General features: G+C 42.1%; 2 protein-coding genes across 2 annotated transcripts in view; one reads left to right on the forward strand and one right to left on the reverse strand.

Annotated features, from left to right (window-relative positions):
- The first annotated feature begins 1 nt into the window (after nt 1).
- rmdn1 (regulator of microtubule dynamics 1) lies at nt 2–7,197 on the forward strand. Its single transcript, XM_071915397.2, has 10 exons — nt 2–593; nt 1,103–1,208; nt 1,915–1,999; nt 4,194–4,353; nt 4,857–4,946; nt 5,033–5,088; nt 5,524–5,611; nt 5,800–5,830; nt 6,048–6,181; nt 6,370–7,197. Exons 1-10 carry the CDS (start codon nt 456–458, stop codon nt 6,409–6,411), a joined length of 930 nt encoding a protein of 309 aa, XP_071771498.1. The 5' UTR covers nt 2–455; the 3' UTR covers nt 6,412–7,197.
- Nucleotides 7,198–7,266: 69 nt separating this feature from the next.
- The window catches only part of wwp1 (WW domain containing E3 ubiquitin protein ligase 1), a 48,211-nt gene continuing 32,902 nt past the window's right edge, over nt 7,267–22,575 (reverse strand). Inside the window, exons 12-25 of the mRNA XM_071915395.2 lie at nt 20,306–20,360; nt 19,225–19,309; nt 18,914–19,042; nt 18,664–18,736; nt 18,496–18,567; nt 18,215–18,303; nt 17,746–17,905; nt 17,160–17,293; nt 16,465–16,605; nt 13,831–13,951; nt 13,371–13,475; nt 12,317–12,413; nt 11,627–11,699; nt 7,267–10,970 (exon numbers count right to left, since the gene is read on the reverse strand). Coding sequence (XP_071771496.1) covers nt 10,871–10,970; nt 11,627–11,699; nt 12,317–12,413; nt 13,371–13,475; nt 13,831–13,951; nt 16,465–16,605; nt 17,160–17,293; nt 17,746–17,905; nt 18,215–18,303; nt 18,496–18,567; nt 18,664–18,736; nt 18,914–19,042; nt 19,225–19,309; nt 20,306–20,360 — 1,434 coding nt within the window. The 3' untranslated portion in view covers nt 7,267–10,870. The remainder of the gene's footprint in view (nt 10,971–11,626; nt 11,700–12,316; nt 12,414–13,370; nt 13,476–13,830; nt 13,952–16,464; nt 16,606–17,159; nt 17,294–17,745; nt 17,906–18,214; nt 18,304–18,495; nt 18,568–18,663; nt 18,737–18,913; nt 19,043–19,224; nt 19,310–20,305; nt 20,361–22,575) is intronic.

The raw sequence follows: 22,575 nt of genomic DNA on the forward strand, positions 1-22,575 counted from the left end.
ATTACTTTATTATTGAAGCTACAGCGCCTGTATATGAGTGTCTGATCTATTTGTAAGGATATGAGGAATTACACATTATAATAACATCGTGACATAAAATTACCAAGGTAATATTACCCGGAACGTCCATGGCTCGTGTTTAGTTTCCAGTCGACTGGATATGTTGAGGACGCATTTACCCGGGTGCATTCAAGGTGTAAAAAAGTTCTGTATAGTTGCATATTGCTCATTTTAGTTACTGTATGTTTTATCGATGCAGGTTAACTAGAGTGTAGGATATACAGTTTAGGTATTCAACTATGTGTTCCTTGTTTTGTCTTCAAGACGTTCACAACATCCGCTTATCACAGGTTTGCAACGTTTCCCAATTTGTCGTCTTGAATGCTCCACGTTTACATCTGTGTACCTGCCCCATGTCACCTGATTTCTGATCATTCGGCGTTTGGACGTTTGACATGATGTCTGGGATAGTCTCCCTGCGATGTGTGGCGAGGACTTTACTCTCGGCACCCAATGCTAAAGCTCTCAAGATCAGAGGGGCGACCCGGCATTACTGGACAGCTTTAAAGAGGACCACCGCCACTGCTCTGACTGTGAGGAACGATGCGTTTACTTTCTATTCATCTGTCACTGTTGCTATCCTGTGGGCATTGTTGGGGTCACCCACTGTCGGGTGCTTTCATTGATGGTCGAGTCCAAAGAAAAGGCATACAGGCTCCTACAGTCACAAATACAATTGTTTGTTATTATGTGGGGAACCGGGTTAAGCGGGTGCTATAAGCTATGTAGGTGAAAGGGCAGCAGGGTATTATTGCAGTCAGTGCGTCAAATAGCTTATTCCACTCCAGGATGTAACTACAGAGCTGTCAGCACTCTGTCTATGTGATCCTTTACATATGATGATGGTGCTTTTGTGTAGTCTGACTGCATTTATGAGTCCTGTGTCCTTAAAGAGTTGAGGTGAAATACCAATATCCTGAACAACTAAATCATCTGATCCACCAAGTTTGATATATTCCCCTGCCATAAACAGCATCTAATGTGTGTGTGTGTGTGTGTGTGTGTGTGTGTGTGTGTGTATGTGTGTGTGTGTCACGCACAGAGTGGCAGGGCTGCATTCCTCCTGGGCTTCCCCACACTGTCTTATCTGGGGTTCGAAGCTTTCCAGAGAGCGCAGAGTTCAGCTGTGGTCCATGCTTTAGAAAAAGGTGAGTTGCACAAAACGTCTGTCGTGAGTTATCGTTGCCAGTGTGCATTTGGGAAAACCAGAATGGGAGCAGCCATGGCTCTATTGTGTCATCAATAGCTTTGTAGACCGTGTGAGAGAGGCGGGAGAGAGACAGACAGACAGGGCGTTGCAGCGGTGTTTGTTTGTTGAGGTTAGGGTTAGTTTTTATATCATTATCTTTTTCTCATTATTATTAGTAGTAGTATTGTTGAATTGAATGCTGATAAGGTCCAAAGTGGAGCTGCTCTGACATGAACTCATCTTTGAGTTCATTAAACTCAAATAGAATCCACTTCACATACACAAGTTATTTATACAATTACAGTGGAGTAATCACTCAATAGACTCTGTTATCAAGCCGAATATTGCGTAAACTTGAGAACAGAAGATTCAAGGATTCATTAATTCCTTGCAGTGATGCTGCTTAATTTGTACATGAAATGTGCAACGATGCCAGAAAAAGAACTATGGTAACCAAATTTCCCTTACAGGGCATTGAAGAAAAGAAAAGATACAGAAAAGAATTGAATAGAACTAAAGGGTGATTTTTCCTGGAATCTTGATACACGTTCTGATTCAGACAGTTGGCAGCACTACAATGAAAAACACTCATTTGGGTGTAAAAGCTCAAACAATATTCTCAGTTGGCTGTTTTAACTGAAGTTGCTGTTGTTGTGTGTGAGCAGAGGAGGTGTTGGAGCAGGCCGACTACCTGTACAGCTGTGCCGAGACAGAGAAGCTCTACCAGCTCCTGCTGCAGTACAAGGACAGGTGAGCAGCTGTATCCTGCTTTCCCCCTGTCCTCATTTGGACCTTTTCCCCTTTCTCCATACATACATTTTAGTGCCTTGCTCTAGCAACAGAACCAGTTTCTGATCACTTTATTGAGGCGTTCACTTTGTAAGATGCAAACTAAGTAGCCTACATTATAACTATGATGTACACAACTGAGGTATAAAAGACATTCAGCATAGTAACTAATAACTAGCAGTGTTTATTTGATCAAATCATTAACTCAGCCCCAGTTAAGATCCGGTAGACCCACAACCAGCAAGTTTTTTAAACATGCATACACACTCAATTTTAATGTGACATCACATCGCTCTATTGGAATCAGCTTTGGGTCAATATACAGTATAGTCAGAAAAACAAATCTAGCATTCAGGACACAGCATGCTCATATTTCACTGTGGCTCTTGCTTTTACTGGCATTCCGCCACTGTCTGTGGGTTTGATATTCATAGTAGGTTTTATACTCACATCTTCTCCACTATGGTGCATTGTCACGACATTATGGAACAGAGAGTCATCTTGTAAGATCTGTAACTGATCTAAATCTATGACTGGAAGAGAGGAATAGCTACCTGAGAAGAGCTACAGAGATCAATATTAGTATTACACAGATATGTTTGTTTTTTTAAGGCCGATACCAATATGTTTTTAGATCAAAGCCAATATTTTCTGCCGATATTCAATTTCTTTACATTTGACCATTTTCATGCCGAAAAATTCCTAAAAAAGAGATGGGATATTTACACCATGGGACACTAAAACTCTCCACTGAAGCCCAGTATGATAGTAATAATGATAAATAAAAACATATTCAGGCATACTCCATCACTGCAGCCCCGGGCAACACGAGGCCGACTTTGTGAATATGAAATCTTTTCACAGCCTAAAATTGACACAATATTTTATCAATGAGAACAAAGAGCACAGTGTTTTAATGGTTTTCCTCCTGACCTTGGCAGCAGCAGTGTCACTGTCCACTGTCATAGTGTCTTTTTATTACTGCTAATATTTATTACCTCCGCCAAGGACGTTATGTTTTCGGTGCCGTTTGTTTGTTTGTCTGTTTGTTTGTCTGTTTGTTTGTCTGTTTGTTTGTCTGTTAGCAGGATTACGGAAAAACTACTGGCCCGATTTTCATAAAACGTTGTGGAAGGGTGTAGCATGGGCTAAGGAAGAACCCGCTAAATTTTGGAGCGGATCCGGATCCAACTCACGAAAAAGCAATAATAGCACGAACCTTGGCAGAGGTCTGCGCTCTCCGAGTGCCCTTCTAGTTACTCAGTTTGTTCTTGAGATAAGGACAAAATGTTACCCATTTCTTTCCCATACCCATTTTTCCAACCGACTAGGTTATGTGTTGAAATTGTTGGCAGCATGTTTGCATTCACCCACAATTATTTATAGTGTATTGTTTTTATTGTTTGATTAATTTTTCAATTTTCTACGATTTTTCTTGCTTCTTTTTATATTCTAGATTTGTGCTTATATGATGTTTCCTTTTCCCCGCTGAATCATATTACTTTTGCTGCTGCAATGACCTAATTTGAATAGTTTCATCTTAACTCATTAAATATGCTGCCAAGAATCTTTCTGCCTTCCTCTCCTTTCTTGACCTGGAGAACATTATTCATGCTTTAATTTCCTGCCGCCGCGATTATTGCAAATCCCTATATTCCTTCCTGTCCCGTCTGCAGCTGCTCCAAAATACCGCTGCAAGGCCTCTTACTGGCACCGGAAAGAGAGAACATAATTTCCCCTGTCCCAGCCTCGCTGCACTGGCTTCCAGTACGACAGCGAATTGAGTTTAAGGTTTTACTGTTTGTTTTCACGATTTGTTGTCACGATTCTAGCTCTGTACACCGTTTTACAATCCCAATGTTATAGCAACAACGTAGGGAAAGGCGGTAGGGGGGAAGGGTGGCAGTGGGATGTGCTTGAGGGGCCAGGCCTTTATTTGTTGTGATGACATCACTGGACGATAGAGGTCAGCATTGGGCCAGAAAATACACATAGACCCTTTAAGGGCTTCCCATAGACAACCAGTGTAGTATTGTTTAATTCTACAATTAAAATGTAATCGAACAAACTGCATCACATCAGAGGTGGACGACACTGATTGGCCCATATACACGTACTGTATATCTTATGTGTGTGTGTGTGTGTGTGTCTCCAGTGATGACGCAGAGTTCCTGTGGAGGCTGGCCCGGGCGTCTCGTGACCTGGCCCTCATGCTCAACGTGGCAGCCGATCGGAAGAAGACGCTGATATTCGAGGCCTTCGAGTACGCCAAGAAGGCGCTGGAGAGGAACGAAGGCTGTTTCGCAGCGCACAAAGTAAGACCGGAGCCAGAGGCCACAACCGATTCACCTCAGTCCGGTCTATCACGGAAAATAAAAGCAAACAGAACGTCAGCCTGATCTGCCAAAGACCCACAACATTTAAATATTATATTACTGTGTAGGTGTCAAATGTCTTAGCACTCTCCAATTCAGGCATTTAACTAGTGCTCTTATCCAGAGTGGCAATGAGTGCAACAGTAGAATAAGGTTCCATTTTTGGATCACCAACATTACAAAGTAAACATCAGTAACAAATGCAAGGGTCAACGCCCTAAGGTAACCCTAGCCAGTGAGCATTTCACGGCCAAGTTCAACGGCAACCAAAACATGTGCAAAGTTTTCACAATGTGGTATCGTGGCATGATAAAATTCAACTGATATCAGAAAGATATTAATGACAAAGCGATGCAGCTTTGTGCCCTGCTCCCGTTTGACACCGATACTAATCTCTCTCAACCTGCTTTCTCTCTCTCTCCTATACACACACACACACACAGTGGTACGCGGTGTGTCTCAGCGACATCGGCGATTACGAGGGAGTCAAGGTGAAAATAGGAAATTCATACATCATCAGGGAACATCTAGAAGTAAGAGTGCGTTCTGGTCCGTGTCTCATAAGCAGCGTCTCACCTTCAGTTCGATTCTGAAGCAAAACGTGTCGCTTTTCCCCCAGAGAGCCGTCGAGCTGAATCCCAAAGACGCCACTTCCATACACATCCTGGGCCACTGGTGAGTCATTTTTCAGCACGAGTGACACCAGTGGGAATTGAACCCGCAACCCTGACAGCGATAGCATCACGCTCAACTAATTCTAACTCATTCTGAAGCCCCCAAGGTAAACGCACCATTGGATGCAAAACATATGCAAGGAAAAGTTCTAAAAAAATCATATGTGAGGTCTCCAGAGTTTCCTCGTATGTTATCTTTCAGGGGCAATAAATATGATTTTTACTGCCCCCACAGCACTAAATGACCAAAATATAAAACTTTACGATCTGCGCTCCGTTTTGGAAGAAAAAGCACTTGTTGATGTTGCAATTCCCACTGGTCACCGATGGAGGTCGAAGAAGTCTTAGATTACATAATGTCCCTTTAAAACCCTGAAGTGGGATTGCTTAAGGCTTTATTATGCAGGGAAACCTGAATCTGTCTTCTCTTTCTCAGGTGCTTTGCTTTTGCTGAGTTGCCATGGTACCAACGCAAGGTGGCGGCTGTAGTCTTCGCATCGCCGCCTACTTCCACGTACGAAGAGGTGACGACCGCTCCGTCAATATGACTCTCCCTGTGTGTTTTGTTCATACATCGGCTGTTAAGAGCATCAGTAGAGCAGCTTCAGGCTGTACTGATGTCAGTTATTGGACACTTGCTGGTTTCTGGCTTGTAGAGCGTGTTAAACCACTTTACACGTTTGGAATAACACATTTTTTCTGCCTTTTTCAGGCTTTGGCATTCTTCCTGAAAGCTGAAGAAGGTAAAACGCTGCATATGAATTATGTTATTGGGAGCACATTTTGAAATGCAGCCAGCAGTCAAAACCTTTAAGTTTGTGATATAAGACGCATTTATGTAGCCTATGATCAAGACTAATCATCCTAGGGAACAATAAAGAAGTACTGTGCGTGCCATTATTTCTTTAAAGGTTCAAAATGCATTGAACTCAGTAACACACATTACTTTACTTTCCTCAGTTGACCCGAACTTCTACAGTAAAAACCTGCTAATGCTGGGAAAGACCTACATGGCCATGAAAGACAAGCAGAGCGCTCTGCTCTGGCTGACCAAAGCAAGAGACTACCCCCCCCACACGCAGGAAGACAAAGAGGTACGACGCAGCGAGACTAATCGCCATTGGTCCAGTGTGCTTCAGCAGCTGTGCGCGCCCATATGACACATTCCTGTTGTATCGATGCCACAAGACAATTCTGAGCTTAAGAAATGTTTGAGTATACAGGAGAACTTGAGTGTTTCACTGTGTGGAGACACTCAACCCATTCATTTGTTCCTCCGCAGGTCCATAAAGAAGCTGGCGAACTTCTGAAGAAGCTAGGATGAAGATGAAGTGAGAGTGGAATATGATGCCTATCAGGAATACTGGACTGTTGATTTTTCCTATCAGAATGTTGTATTTTTTCTAACTTTGTAATTATGAATGCAGTAGCACTGTTTATGGCCTTACACAGAAATACTCATGCCTTTGAGATACCATGTAGAAATTTACAAACAGAGCTTGCGGTTAATTTAAAGCTGCAATATGTTTTTTTTTTTTACATGTTTACATGGAATAACAATAATCAAATAGGATGCATTATACATTATCGGTCTCTGTGTTCATGCCTAACAAGACACTTTAATTCTACATTCTAGTACTAGCAGTATTGTAGTGCATCACCAGGCTTTTCAATGCAACATCTCAGCACATCGATATGAATTGCTCCTACTAGCAATTCAGACATACTGGGCTAGTAAATCTTTTTTATTCAACAAGTATGTACAAGTACTGTGATTTGTCGTCCCCCCCACTTCAATCACATGGATTAAGCCAGGGCTTTATTGAGATAAAAATAAATAAAACATGTTTCTTTCTCTTCCAACTTTTCATTAACTTCCATTTTGCCAAGTCAGGCAGTCGACCTGAACGCAGCTTTGAACTTGAACAAAATGTTTCTTGAAGGGATTCTCCAGGAAACTAGTGCATACAGGAGAGGTGATTAAGGGGGAAACTTTTTATTCCCTTCGATAAAAATGATTACTGGTATCTGACTGTAATATGGCCTGAAGAAAGGGGGTCAGATTTCCCTTCCAGGCCCCTTACCAGGAATAAAACTACATCTCATTGTGGCTGCATTTATTGAACTACAGCAACAACACAAACAATGAGGATTTTATTAAAAATGAATTCAAACCGGCTGTAAAGATGGTCAGATACATTTATTAAATATGGTTCTTTCCACAGGCAAGATCCAACCAAAACAAAAAAAAATGAACCAAGAGGAAATAAAGTGTTTTATTTTTCTTTAAGAACAGAATAAAAATAGCCAACAGTTGTGTTTTTTTTTTTGTTTTTTTTTGTGAATCCTGAGCAGAAGGCCTCATCCCCCATGATTCTCACAACAGAAAAGCATGGAGGTCATGGGGGGTTTATTCACTTATATTTCACTTGTATTTCATAAATCCATCTCTCTTCATTAAAATGGGTTAAAGCAGATTAAAAATGAATCTTCTATACACATCGTCTCCAGTAAAGGGGCATTCTGTACAGTGTAGTTGGTGTTTACAGTGTGTATCTACACGCGATATGTTACAGTTTGGGTATGTTTCAGATCGCCTAAACCGCAGTCAGCGTGGGACTCAGTTGTGTGGCTCATCGTCAGATATTGGATTGATATACAGTATCGTAAACGGGCTTCGTTTTAGGGGCATACACCTATCCAGGTGCTGCTCAATCTAGCAACTGGCTGCAATGAAGGCGACCTGAAACGTCCCCTCTATTTCTGATAAGAACAAAGGCATCACAGATTTCCATCAATGGAGCGGCGGCTCTGTGTAATTAATTATAATAATTAAGTACTTTATTTACTTTTCATTTTCTTTATACAATGAATATTCACATACACAGTTGATTTTTCTTTGATTAAGGACTTTTGTTCAAAAGGAAGCACGACATTATGCAGTTTTGACTTCGCTCAAGGGCTGGCTCCTTTTGCCACAGTAAATGTTCCTCTTTACTCTTATTTTGTCGTCCCGCCTTGCATGTCAGCTGAACAGATGTTATATACATGACTGATAGCTTGACTGATCACATGAGCTCCTCCTTGAAAAAAGTCTAATATAGCCTGCCGCTGTTTGCAGTGGTCTGAACACACGAAGCTGGAGGAAACATCAAGACAGAATGGCCTGCCACTGCCATAGCTTTTTTTTTTCTTCTTGCTTTTAGACCATTGAAAGAATAAGCACCAGAGTTGTTGGTTAGAAAACGACGGAGTTACAGACTTCACATTTTGAAGGAGAGAGAGCATGTCACCTGAAGCGTTGAAGGAAAGGAAATCGGCAAAGAACAAGGGGAGGGTGGGTGAAAATAGAGACGACCTGTGTAGGCGACCGGACAGGTTATTTCCACAAGTTGTTCCATTTGGTCTGTGGCACAGCACGGAGATTCATAATCATCATTTGTATGTGAATTTTGTTTTTTTCTGAGAACAGCCGCCACTTTGCTTACTCGTCCACACAAAATTTAAGTAAAACAAAGGTTATCTCATCTTTTAAGAAAAAAAAATGACACTGAACATGGGCTTAATAAATTAAATAATCAAAGTCTTGGGGAAGAAGAGAAGCAAGGTGCAGCACTATGGCTTGAGAAGGCAAGTTCCAGCTCAGCTACACTGCAGTCACGCTGTTGACTGAGCAGCCAGATATCAGATGCATACTGGATATGACAGGGGTTGTTTTTTGTTACAACTCAGGGCTCCAGACTTGAAGGTTTTTGATGCGGCATTTAGACTTGCATGCGCTGGAGCGACACGCAGCCACGTTATCCAGTGGTGCTGCGTCCACCGGTGCGTTCTTTTACACTTCTGGTCTATTTTTGCTGGAGCCGCTTGTGTCTGTGAAGCATGAAAATACACTATTTTGACTTCTGCGTGGATCTATACACAATAAAGACATAGAAAATCAATATATTATATGATCTCTTTATTTATTGCACCAAAATTTCAGTTTCCCAATTGAAACCAATGATTGAATGATGATACCCACTCACTATAAACCATAGACACAGATATGTCCCTATAGTAATACTACAGGAATATTATAGTGTTTTTGCGCTTTGTGTTTTTAGGCTGCATTTTAGCCTACCTTTTTTTCTCTTGGTTTGTTTGGTCTGTAGTCTAGTTTGTTATCTATCTTATCAGCTCTATAAATGAATATAGCCTAAAGTAACCTTTTTATTGTTCCAGGTGGTCAGTGTCCTGATTGAAGCCACAGACTGAAATGAAAAAAATGGGACGTGACCGCTGCGCCTTCTCAAAGCGCCAAGTTTATCACGAATTACGTGCTTGGTGTAGTTTAGTGCCTCTAATATCCTTTATGGCTCTTAAACAAATAAAAACAAGTCTTAAATCTTTCTCATCCATGGAAACTCTCACAGCTAAGACCTCATAAGCGGTTGCTCTGAGGAAAATATCAAAAGGAATATTCTGGTTAAGGTACATTAGATAGTAGCATCATTTTGCTCTCTGATATGCTTTTTTGCGTTTTTTTTTTTTTTGAATTGTGATGCATTTCCCCACAATTCAATGTTCAAAAGGAAACTTGCCACTGGAGACTAAGACAAAATGAATACCTGCCATGCAATCGCCCTGGTGTGCACTTCACCTGCCAACTGGAGCCCTTCGCCTATCCTGCTGCTCTGAGATCTGGCAGCTGGCTGCAGTCTAGGTGGCCTGGAACGAGCCCAGAGTCTCTGGCATAAACCTGTTGCTGCTTAAGCTTCCTCAGCTTCCTGGCCTGAACCATAAACACTGCTGCCACCACACACACACACACAAACACACACACCATTCACTGCATCTTGAAACACTTCATCCTGGAAGGGGGGGGGGGGGGTTTAGAATAGTTTCCTTGAGTCTCCCTGTTCTCTTGATCGTAGCCCTCCTCCAAAAGCTTTCAGATAGAGAGGCTGTGAGGGCGGCCCAAGTTCAAGTCTTTCTTTTCTTTACTGGTGTCTTTATCCAAACAGGAGGAGCAGATGACATCTCTTACTTAAGGCCTTAAATCCATAATATGAGGTGAAAAAAAGAGAGGGTCATTCTCCGTTTTCGTATCTTTGTGCAGGAGTTGAAGAGGCTGGAGAAGAGATCAGTCCATCCAGAACACTGGTCTTTTTTTGATGATGATGGTAAAAGCTGCAACACTGACAGAGGGATAGCAGTCCATGCCGAAATGAGTTTGTGTATGTGTGTGTGTGTGTGTGTGTGTGCGTGCAGTCTTTTCTTCTTCGGAGGCAGCCATGCAAGCGCGCAGCAACAATTGCAACAATTACTACGGGTCCAACGGAAAAAAAAAAAAAAAAAAATTCTCAGGCACCGGACCCCGACACTACACTCACCCTTTAAAAGCTCTATAGAACTAGAGCCGTAAAAAGAAGGTTTCGCTTCAACTATAAAATCCTCTCAAGAACACTTTCAGTCTCCTTTTAAAAACCCAGCCTGGAGAGGAGGGGGGGAAATAAAAAAAAATATATCATCATCCATTATTTCTGTTTTTAAAACAAGGGGGAAAAAAATGCTGAAATGCTTGCATATTTCATGATGGGGTATAATATAATATATAGGGGTTGGGGGGAAAGGGAATGCTGCAAAAACGATGCTGCGAATTAAGATTTGGTTTAAAATGACAAAATAGCTTATATACATTGGTAGTTATCTGTGCAATTCTTCCTTTTCTGTTTGTTTTACTTGGCTGGATAAACAGCGGTAGGGGGGAGGAAGAGAGATACAGGAGGCCTCCTCTCTCTCTACTCTTGGCCAAATCCTTCTGTTTCCTCGATGGCAAACAGCAGCTTCTCTTTCAACTGTTCGAAGCTTTTGTAAGGGGGCAAGTCCAGCCGGTTAAAGCTAGAGAGACAAGAGGGAGGACAGAAGATTAACATTTGAGGGACAGAAGGTTGACTATATCAATGTTTCACATACAGTGATTATATTCTAGCAGCCTGCCCAGGTACATTAACAGCCACCTAAGTAAACATTGGTTTTATTTTTATTTGTTTGTAATTAGCTGTATGTGTATTTGCTTCATAAAACCAGTGATAATACGATGGGAGTATCATAGTCGGCTAATGTTGCAGTAGCAAGTTAGCTAATGCCTTGTTAGTGTGAGAGACTTTTGCTTTAAAAAGGAAAAGTTCATAGATTTTGGACCTATATATAATTTGTCTCTCACATAACTGTAGTACTTGGACCAGCAGAGACTACATAATCAGTATTACAAGTATGCAAGAGACAAATTATATATAGATCAAAAATTGATGAACTTATCCTCTTATTGAGCCTGGTGCTGGAGCCAAGATGGACACTAAGCTTGTTATATGAAATGCAATTAAAAATGCACCTACTTCAATATGTACAAACACTATTTCAAATTTATTAGTCTGTCTCTATTAGTCTCTATTAGTCTGGCAAACACTGTAACTAGTAATATTTAGGAACAACACCTGGGCAAAATGCTAGCATGTGGGGGTAAAAACCATCGATCAGAAGAGTAGCCCACTCACCATGTATGGCTCCGAGGAAGCCAGGTATCCTTCCCCACCTTCTCAATGCAGAACTTCTGGGGCCCGTTACTCCCTACACAGAAAAACAAGATGAAAGGTGAGACGACAGAACAATACACATGTGCTGTGGCATCCTGACGCCACTAGAGAGAGCCATCGGCAGGCTTAAGCCGCTTGGGCAGGTTAAGAGAAGGGTGTTTATTGGCCCGGTTAGCTGTTTTTCTCATGGAGAGGTAGCCACAGGTGCGTTGCATCACACTAATGAGGAGCGACCTACTTTCAAGCCTCTTAAGCAGGTGGGGGAGAGAGGCAAAGCAGAGGATACCCGACCACAGATAGTAGGGCTGCGAGTACCAGGGTTTGGACCGCTCTGAACTGTCACTTGACGAATGAACTGACTGAATTTGTCTCTGAACATAGTGGGAGCCCTGACGGTCCTGAGAATACCCCAACCAGGAAGAACCTTGGTTTCGATTTGGCCCTTTTCCCCTTCCCCTTAACTCTTGTGTTTTGACACGCACCTCGACTCTGCGTTGCCTATTTTCTGGAATGTCCTGCTGAACAAAAACCCTCAGGTAGTCCAAGCTTACCACAGTATGCAGCTTGTATCTGATGTTCTTTGCATCTGTATGTGTGCCTTGTGCGATTATGCAGTAAATGTGTTGTCCTTGGTGGGTGTGTGTCACTCACCCATGAGTTCAGCGAAGCCGCCCAGGGGAAGCCTGCAGGTCCCGGTGACAAACTGCATGAGTCGAAGTCGCACCTCGTTGTCCACCTCCTTCACCAGCTGCAGGGGAGAAAGCAGCAGCACACACACTCATCAGCACCTGAACACAGCTGACTGGAAAGACTGTCTGTCAGTGGAGGCTAAAGCAGGATACTGTGGCAATATCAAACACACTACGACCCACTACACCGTAATGTTATTTTTTTTTAGTCAGAATCGTAACCCTGATTACGTTACAGAACAGATTTAGTTTTTAGAAAGACCTCCACTGCTGTAGGTGTCTCCCTAGAGATCATTTCGCCGCAGCTTTGAGAAGTACGGAGGCCCCGCTAGACCAAATTACTTCTAATTCAAGAGTAACAGCAGCCACCATTAAGCCAACAGCTGCTAATCTGAAGGCAGTGTTTGGGAAAAAAGTCAAAAACAAAAAGGAGCAACATGAACTCAAAGTACCGTAAGTTTTGAAAGTCGGTATTAAAATATAACACGCGCACCTCACTAGACACCACTCAAATATTAAATCGGATGGAACTGAGCCTGTTAATGCGTGTGTGTGTGTGTTACATTTTACCTCAATCAACTCACTAGAGCAAAGTGAGTTATGCATTTTCAGTGTGTATGTTTACAAGTTATTGCAAGTTTTTTCAGTTTACTGCAGTACAGAGAAGTCTGGATTGTTTACATTTTATTTACCTAATATAGAGGAATGGAAATATTGAAATCAGTTTTTGGCTCCATTTGTTCCCTAATCCATACTAATAATGCAAACAATCATGTATCACAATGCTAAAAAAGATACATGGTATAGTTTGTATCATGTATAAAGTCATATCGTATCTTATCCCACTTGTAAATGGAATCGTACAGTTATAGTTATTGATGTCACCCAGCCCTAAAACAGTGATGGTCACTACATTTGCCACCCACCTCTCTTCTCTGTCCCTCTCTAGCTAAAGCAATAGGTAGGGGGTAAGGACCGTAGACACAACATGTATATTTGTGTGTGTGTGTCCGTACCTGCCAGAACCAGATGATTTGTTTGCTGTTCCTGGTGTAGTGACGATACACTGTGTTCCTCTGCCAGTCCTGCAGGTCCACCTCCTGCATGCCACACAGCATCACCTGGACCACACACACACACACACGGGCACGCAGAACACAGAAGCGAATGAGCCAGTAGAATATGTCACAAGGAGAGTGAAGATGGAAAAAAAAAAAAACTCCTTTCTACATACATCCACATCATTTCATTTGATTTAAGGTAACATTTATTTATCCAGGCAGGGCAATTGGGAACAAAGTCATATTTACAGTGACGGCCTGCCAAAAAGTAAAAGCTTTTTGGAGTAGGCCAGGGGGTTGGGATTAAAGTAAACACACAACAGAGATATGACGATATAAGTCACTAACAGCACTCCAAACAGCAGAACACTTTTATTATTATTAGTGCAGCCCCAGCTGTTGGCATGCTGCTCACCTCCAGCTCCTTCTCATCAAAGTACTGGAGCCACTGGAGGGGAACCACCTCGTTGAAGCCGTCCAGGAAAGCCTTGGTCTGACCTTCGACCCCGCGGGAGAACCTCCACTCTGCCATCAGACTGGGAAGAGATCCAAACAGAAGTAGTCTCTTTTATATTTTTTTTTATTTGTGCGGTCTGTCTCTCGCTCTCTCTCTCTCTGTCTCTTGCGCTCTCCCTCTGTGTCGCTATCTCTGTGTGTGTGTGTGTGTGTGTCGCGCTCTCTCTCGTTCTCTGTCTCGCTCACTCTCTCTCTCTCTCTTTGTGTGTCGCGCTCTCTCTCGCTCTGTCTTGCTCACTCTCTCTCTCTCTCTCTCTCTCTCTCCCCAGACCCGTCTGTTTGCCTCCCATTGCACACGCGGGCGTGAGGGATATTTTTTTTTCCATGCCAAGAAGACGACCGGCTGGATTCCCAAAAAGAAGAACTAAGGGTTATTAACGTTATTCAGAATACAGCTGGGTTTCCGAGACTAGCAGATTAGCTGTATATAGGCTACTGTAGGTGCTAGTCAGTATCCACTGAGTGGACTGAAAACGTTAATATTTACTTTTTAACTCTGACTGAATGTTTGCTCCCTCAATCCAGATTAATATTGAAAAATATTTTGTTATGTTGCAGTTTTTATAGTCTCTAAAGTTGGAGTAAATTGATAAAGGCCCTGTGTTTTCCATCTATTGGAATTGATTTTTGTTGCCTCAGTAGGCCTATATATAAAATTTATTGTTCTAACTTGGTGTGTTGTGCACATTTAGCTTTTATTCTAATTTTTATTTTATAAAATTGTATTTATTTTATTCCACAGGAAAGCTATATTTGTTAAGCTCTAAGCTGCTCCCAATAGCCAAGCGTAGGCTGCTATGGTTTAAGTTGTGTCTCTAAGAGAGAGTGGAATATGTTGCACGTTGCCTGCCAATAAACAGTTGTCAATTCATGATACTTTCTCATCTCTTAATTTTAATACTTAATATACAATGTTGTTAAGAATAGTTAAATAAATAAATAATGCTACACGATGAATAGAAGGCTTCAAATAGACCCCGTGATCCGTGATCGGTGACGGCCGATACTGCTTCCAGCGATTGGTGATCGGCCCCAAAAATCCTGATCGGAGCACCCTTAATATGGGGGGTTATGTACTACCTGACTAAGGTCTAATGCATGTGCAGCAGCGAGCCATAAAAGCAGATCTATTCTGCCAAAACCAAACTTACTGCTATGTCATAAGATTTATAAACTTATTAATATCGATATGCGAGTTGTCCTGACTGAAATGCACAAATCTTTAATAAACCAATTCACTCCAAACGGTATAGTCATTAATGCACAAAATGCTGTTTCAGATTGATGTCCATCAGTGGCTACTGTTGCATGCAGAAGATTTATCATTTTGAATGAGCAGCAGTCTCAGCAGAATATACTCCTGCAATCATTACGCGGGATTATTCAACTAGACGTGTCATTTTGAGCCTTTTGACCATCAAGGTGTTCAAGGATTCTTACATTTTTCAAACTTTCCGACAAACAATAAAACTTTTGCACACCTGGATGTTCCAAAGACAGATGCATAAGAGAGGACTGAAATTCGTCAACTGAAAGGAAAAAGCTCTCGCACACTGTCCCACTTCACTTGCTATTAAAATGCTTTTATGAGGACAGTGTGTCAATAAGGAGGAATGCCTTTGTTTCGGTACAAAGGCATTCCTCCTTATTCAACTAGATGTCAAAAAAGTATGCATGTAACCATAGCCGTCGTTTTGAACCTTTTGACCATTGAGGCGTTCAATGATTCTTAGATTCGTCAAACTTTCCAACGAGAACGTTGTATCACCCACAGATCAGTTCGATTTTGCACCCGTTATGTTTTAGACGTTCCTGGAAATTCTATGTAATTATTCTGTCAAGTGGACAAACATGCAAAAAAATATACTATTATGTTTTCAAGCCCGAGGAAAGTAGTCAGTTTAAGAATTTACATGGCTATTAGCTACTAATATTCTCCAACTGAACAGGTTATCAAAGGTTTATGCCACTCCCTTTGAGGGGGTTACAAGAGGCATTTTTATTTGAATTGGGCTATTATTCTGATTTATAATGGAATGTAAGGCCTCATCTAAACTAATGTTTCAAAGTTTATGGGCTGTGAATAATTGTCTTTGTGTAACAGAACATCTGAGCAAGTTTCCTGGAATATCTTCCAGGGACCTTTACAATGAAGATGACTGTGGTTCAAGTTTTGCTCAAGGCCTGGAGGCTAGCTACAAAATTATCTTTATTGCTGATGTGTTGTGCAACAAAGCTCCATTATGGGAATACGCTGATTTTGAGAGGTTAAGAACTAACAAGGATAATGTTTCTCCTGAACTAAAACACACTCAATGGCACGTTTTGCACTCAACCCGGATGCTGAATCCTTCCAATAAGTATGGAAATGATCAAGAATTGCAAACAGCACTCCAATTCACCTTTTTTTATTTGTGTGCAAATGCCAAAGACTGTTCCTCCGAGTGCAAGCTGGGAAGCTGACAAACACACACCATTCACCCGCTCAGCGAGTGTTGATGCTGTTTGTCGTTCTTGATAAAGTTCGTCATACCTTATATACTCCTCCTTGTTCTCCTCGGTGACTAGGACATTAGTGCCGTCGGGTTTCAGGTCATGGGAGGTGATCTTCCCCAGGATCTCCATGTCCACTGAGAAGTACATCTCCAGACCGCACTCTTCAATGTTGTTGTCCCTGAGGGGAAAAGAAGAATGGCGTTGCAATCATAGCATTATAGAGTGTGGACTATAAATCTTTTTTTTAAAAAACATAGGGACAGAATAATGAGGAATAGTTTCACACTTACACTTTAATTCACTGGAAATTATCCCAGTTACAGAATGCAGAAGAATGACTACTCTAATCATAGGTTTCTCTCTCCCCACTATTTTCTCAGCTAGTATACTGTAGAGAGTTCAATACTCAATACTAAATCAACAACAAAAATCTTCCCATATGGGTTCCTGGGACAAAATCTTATCAAATGGGGATCTGTGGTCTAATCTGTCTATTTGGGGTGGATGACAAGGAAATGTTTAAGAACTCCTGCTCTAAAGCCCCTCATAGCGCTTCACTGACACCCTCTTAAATGTATGGTGACAGGAATAGTGATCTGCTTAACCAAAATGAACACTCACGCACACACTTCAATGAGGTTTATGTGTCACTACTTTATAGCCATGCCCTCTATTGTCCTAAACATATACATATAAATATCGAAGGGCTAGTGGACAGCAGTGACTGATTACCTGATCCAGATGAGTGAGTTGTAGAACTCGGGGTCGATGGACTCCAGGTCTTTGAGGATGAGCTTCTTGTTCAGCATGCGCTTGTAGAAAGGCAGGGAGAAGCCTGTGTCAATGAATTTGCCATGGAAAAGTGCCTGCAGCCAGACAGATGGACAGAAAGAGATGATGTTATTTTACTATGCTGGTCAATCTGAAATATTAAACTATATTTATCACGATATATCATTGTATGGCAGCAGTCCATGCAAACTAACATGAAGAACTAGAAGTAAGCTTGACTTAAATTTTGATAACAATATGTTTACTTCCATTTATTAATTAGATACTGCTCAATAATGAACAGACGTGATGTGTAGAAAATGGTTTTCTCTAAACCGTGATGAAGTTTAATTGTGTACAGGCATAGAGGAGTGAGAGGTCTCACCAGTGTGGACTGATACTGTAAAGCTACATGTGTGTGCGTCTCTGTACTTACCTCTCTGTCACTAACTTATTCTATTTGTGTAAGCAATAGTGATTAGTATCTCTTTGTGTGTGTGTGTGTGTGTGTGTGTTGGAGGGTGGGGGGAGCAGTGTGTGGACTCGCCATAGCAATGAAGCGTCCTATGAAGCAGAAGTAGGAGAGGTGGTCGGGGTTGATGGTCGAGGCCGGGTTGATCTGCAGACAGTAGTTGCTCTTGCCGGCGTACTCAAACAGACAGTACATGGGGTTCAGCACCTCGTGGGACAGAAGGAAGAACCACTCCCTGGAAGGTGAGGGGCGGGGCAGAAAACAGAGAGAGGAGAAACAGAAAAGCAAGGTCAGTAGAAGAGGATGAATGAGGAGTGGGGAGATGGAGAGGTGAATTGGCGTTAAATTAATGGGATGGAATAAAAGAAGGAATATGTGTACAGGGTAGGAGATGGAGGGGGGAAAGGATGCAGAGAGAGGGGGGGAGAGAGAGAGAGCGAGAGTGTGAGAGAGAGAGCATAATCCATTAGTACACACAGTCTGCAAATACAGTGTAGAACTGCAGTGTGTTTGCAGTGTGTGTGTGTGTGTGTGTCCATCTTACCGGGCTAAGCCACCATAGTCTAGTCCCTCTTCCCCTCTGAAGATGACATAGAGTCTCCTCCTCAGGTCGTAAGGCTTCAGGGCCATAATCTAACACACACACATGAGAACATTTAGCAGATGAAACATGATAGGAAACTGACATATGAGTTACATGCGGCACAATCATGGCATGAATGCATTTGTTTGTGTACATAGCTCAGGCACATGCTGGTATAAGTCTGTAATTGTGTGTGTGTGTGTGTATGTGTAGGCTGCACACACTGTACTAGACTCTCTTACTTGCTGGAAAGAGTCTTCGAATAATGTCTGTCTGGACACGGTGATCTTCACATGGCTGGGGAGTGCATTGGACTGGGGAGAGGAAGGCAAAACATTGGCGTATTGAAGAAAAATGAAGCATAACGCCACCGAGAACCCCACAACTGTGGGAGAGGGAGAGAAAATTACCTGGCACAGGTAGCGGAAATGGGCGAGCTTCCACCTGAAGCTGCGCTCGTAAGCAATCTGAGGGCCCTTGGTGCTGAGAAGAGCAAAAGAGAAAAGGAGCAAGTCAGAGGTGATGTATCTTGTGAAAAAAAGAAAAAAAAAGCAACAGGCTATTTCCTCTGCTGTGGGTGTACTTGTAATAGAAACGTTTTTAAATGAAATTTAAGTGGAAAAACATGTACGGAATATTTTTTTTGGCATGTGTTCTTACACAGAGGACTTTCCAGTGCGTGGATCACTGAAGGTGGTGGTTCGGGTGTTGTGATCCACAAAGTAGCGGACCCCTTCCCTTGTGTACCGGATCTCCCAACCTTCAGGCAGAGGGTCCTCATTCTGTAGCCTGAACGCACAGATACACATACACACAAAGAGGAGAGAGGTTAGAAAAGTATTAAGGCTTTATTGGGAAAGACTTTCCAGCTCTGCTTTGAAGCTTTGAAGTTAACAACACAGTGTTGTGCTGAGGTTGCATGAGTAATAAATCCAAAGCCCCTCATCAAGTTGCTGTGGCGCTGAGCTCACCCTTGTGTTCGAGGGTCTTCCCACTGCGTTGTCTTGGTGTTGTGGTTGACAAAGTACACTCGGTCGTTAGAGTCCACACGCCTCTCTGGAGTTGACATGCACACAGAAAGGAAACAGTACCTCAATAAACCAAATTGACACCAGGTTGCACTGTGGCAATACCAGTCAGATTGGCCTCGGTGCTGAATCATACTATAAACACAGGCTTATCTGACACACTGTCATCTGTGATCTTTGTGTACAGCAAGTGGGGACGGAAGAGGGAAGGTGTGGAAGGGTGGGAGGCTGAGAGGAGAGCAAGAGAAATCATAAAGGGCCCACACAATAAGCAGGCCACAATAGAGGTGGCTATTAAAATGGATTTGGACACAAAAAAAAAAAAAAAAAAACCTGTTTGGCATGACTGATAGCACATGATATTCATGTGATACTTCCATATTCAAAGCCATTTTTGCACTTGAATAGGTTCAGCAAGAGGAAAACTCACACATCCAAAAAAAAAAGATTACTACGGGTGCGTCAGGGAAAAGCGGTAGAATAAACAATGGAAGAAAATCCCACACTCTGCTACTAGCAACGCAACAACTACAAGTCACTAGTCTGACGAAGGTCCTGTTGGACCGAAACGTTACTTTGTAATAAAAAGTTGTTGCATTGCATGTAGCAGAGTGTGGGAGTTTCTTCCATTGTTTATTTGCACTTGAATAGGTACAATGCATATTTACACATTTCTGTATGTTGGTCTCCCATATTGGCAATAGCTGGTGACGCACACTAGTACATCGACCTATAATCCATCAAAGAAGTGACGCTGTATCTATTTCTTTCTTTATTTGCTGTATTAATGTGTTGATATGTTCAGTGGTGTGATTACTGCTTACTTATTGTTGTACTCTCTTCACTACTCTTTTTTTGTCTTACATCTTTTGCTCTGCTACTGCAACGACCCAATTTCCCCATAAGAATAATTAAAGTTTCATCTAATCTAATCAAAGTATTGCCGTTTCCATTTTCCATATCCATACTGACACCCATTTCTAATGTGTACATTGATTAGTTGGAACTGAGGAGCTGAACTCACCCCAACCAGGAGGCAGCGGGCCCAGAGGATCGTTCTCAGCAGACATCATGGAGGCCTGGAAACGAGGGAGGCACACATGGATATCCATTCACATCCACCAGGGAGACACAAACACAGAAATCCAGTCAGAAATATTTCCAAGTTGTAGGATATTCCAAAAGAAAAAAGAAAAATATATTCCAAATAGGAGTTAAGCAGAAAATAGATTCCAAAACAGGGAAACGGGTTAATATTCCAAATGAAAACAAAAAGAGAAATAATCCAAATGAATTCAATGTTGTCATATGCTGCTGGCCTCAGCCTGCCTCTGTGGCTGACTGGTGTTGAATACTCTCCAACTCTGCTCCTGTCTTTTGATTTGAGTTGTAAGCTAATCATCATCAAGGAAGATGAAGTCACCGCTCAGATCAAAGGCTCAGGAGAGGGACCCTCACAAAGAGCACCAGATTAGAGCAGGACCCTGAGAGGAAGGGGGTAGGCAGGCAGGTAGAGGCCGGGGGCGTGTGTGTTTTGTGCTTTGGCTAGGTGGGATTCCCGCCTTTGGGCTGAGTGAGTAGAGCTAGAAAGTGAAACTCTGGTCCGTCCAGGTGATTGGGGTTGTGAATCAACTGCACCCAGAGATTGGAGATTCAGTATGTGGGGGCCTGTGTGACCAGCACCGCAGGGTGGGGCCTATTATTTTTAAACTCATCAGGGTGATAAGATTGACAATAATCTGTTTACCCTTCTCAATTAGGAGAGAGAAATCATGACATCCTGTCTGTGAGGGAATATTAAAATACCATTCAGATTCTCAAAAAAAAATAATGTGGCTATTAGTGAGCTCAAGATAAAAGTAGAAGGGGTTTGGACCACTGCAATGCACCCAATATTTGAGTTATTACAGACTGCAAAGAAAGGGCAAAGCAATTTTCCGGTGATCCCAGACGTCAGACCTGTTGTGACCAAATTATCTTTGAAGAGATTTTTTAGAGCCGTTCTCCCTGAGCTTTGGTCAGCAGGCCAGATGTTTGCTCTGTTTACAGTTCTGCAGTATTGGGTGATGATGAGAGTGCTTTGAGCTGAATGCACATTCTGTGACGTGTCGGGCTGATAACGACTGAGAGCTGGCTAGTTCCAGTGTGATCAGGTGATTCAGTGAGGTGGACGGTTCACATTGCGTAAAATGGAAAGATTGTAGCTCTGTAGATGAAGCTTCACAGATGGCCAGCAATTATCTTTTGAAAGAATTTAAGCACTCAATCACCACACTGCACACTTCTCTTGGTGTATCCCTATGAGCGGGATAAGAAATAAACTTATTTTCTAGTGGGATATTTTGACCACTTAATCTAGGGGCATTTTGGTCTTTTCTGGGGGCAATTTTGTTGAATACTGAAATAATGCACTTGCATTGCACATTGGCAAAAAAAAAAAAATCACTCAATTTGTATCAGTAATGTTTGTTTTACACCACACATCCCACACTTCTTTCCCACTTCCAGAAGAGGATGGTGTGGTTTTTCCCTCTCTGTTCCCAACTAGTTCATCTTCCACCCCTCAATTGTTGAGTTTTTTACGATACTGGTTGTTTTATTTTTTGTTGATGCAGTGCTTTGTGTGGGGTCAGCATTTTCTTCTACTACTGGCTACGTGGTGCCACCTTTTCTACTGCTTCAGGCTGTGTACTCGGGTTGTTTTCTGATGTTCCATTTGTCTCAACCAGAATGCACTGGAGAGAATCCCCCAATGACAGGCTCCCACAAATCAGTTACGGTGGCCCATGTGGGACAGTAGTCGCATTCACATGTGAATATATGAACTCAGCTAATAAAATGTGTGAAATGCAAAAAAAAGTGTTATCAGGGCATTTTTTGTCCCCTCATTTTATATTTTCATGGGCATTTAATGAACTTCCAAGGGTATTTTTGCCCTGATCCTGCATTAATTTCTGACCCTGCTTTTGAGACAGACATATAGCTTCAAATTTCACCAGATAGGTCGGAAGACAGTGGCTGGTAGGGGTTCACCCTGATGCAAATATGCTTTTCAATCTCACACCATCTCAAGGCAACTGCCAGTTGTTGCTAGCCTACATATACACAGAGCAATTTCTAAGGTAAGACTGGGTTCAATTCATCTAGATCGGTCCTTTCCTGAACAGGCCTCACTGAAGGTTTGGGAGCCAGGGATAAGTTACAAAGTCAAAGGTCATATTTTATAGACAATCCAAATGTAGCCACTGAAGTATCATCTTTTTATAATGCCTGTGGGGAATTTGCTAGCTATCT

Source organism: Centroberyx gerrardi, chromosome 22 (genome assembly GCF_048128805.1).
Source record: "Centroberyx gerrardi isolate f3 chromosome 22, fCenGer3.hap1.cur.20231027, whole genome shotgun sequence".
NCBI lineage: Eukaryota > Metazoa > Chordata > Actinopteri > Beryciformes > Berycidae > Centroberyx > Centroberyx gerrardi.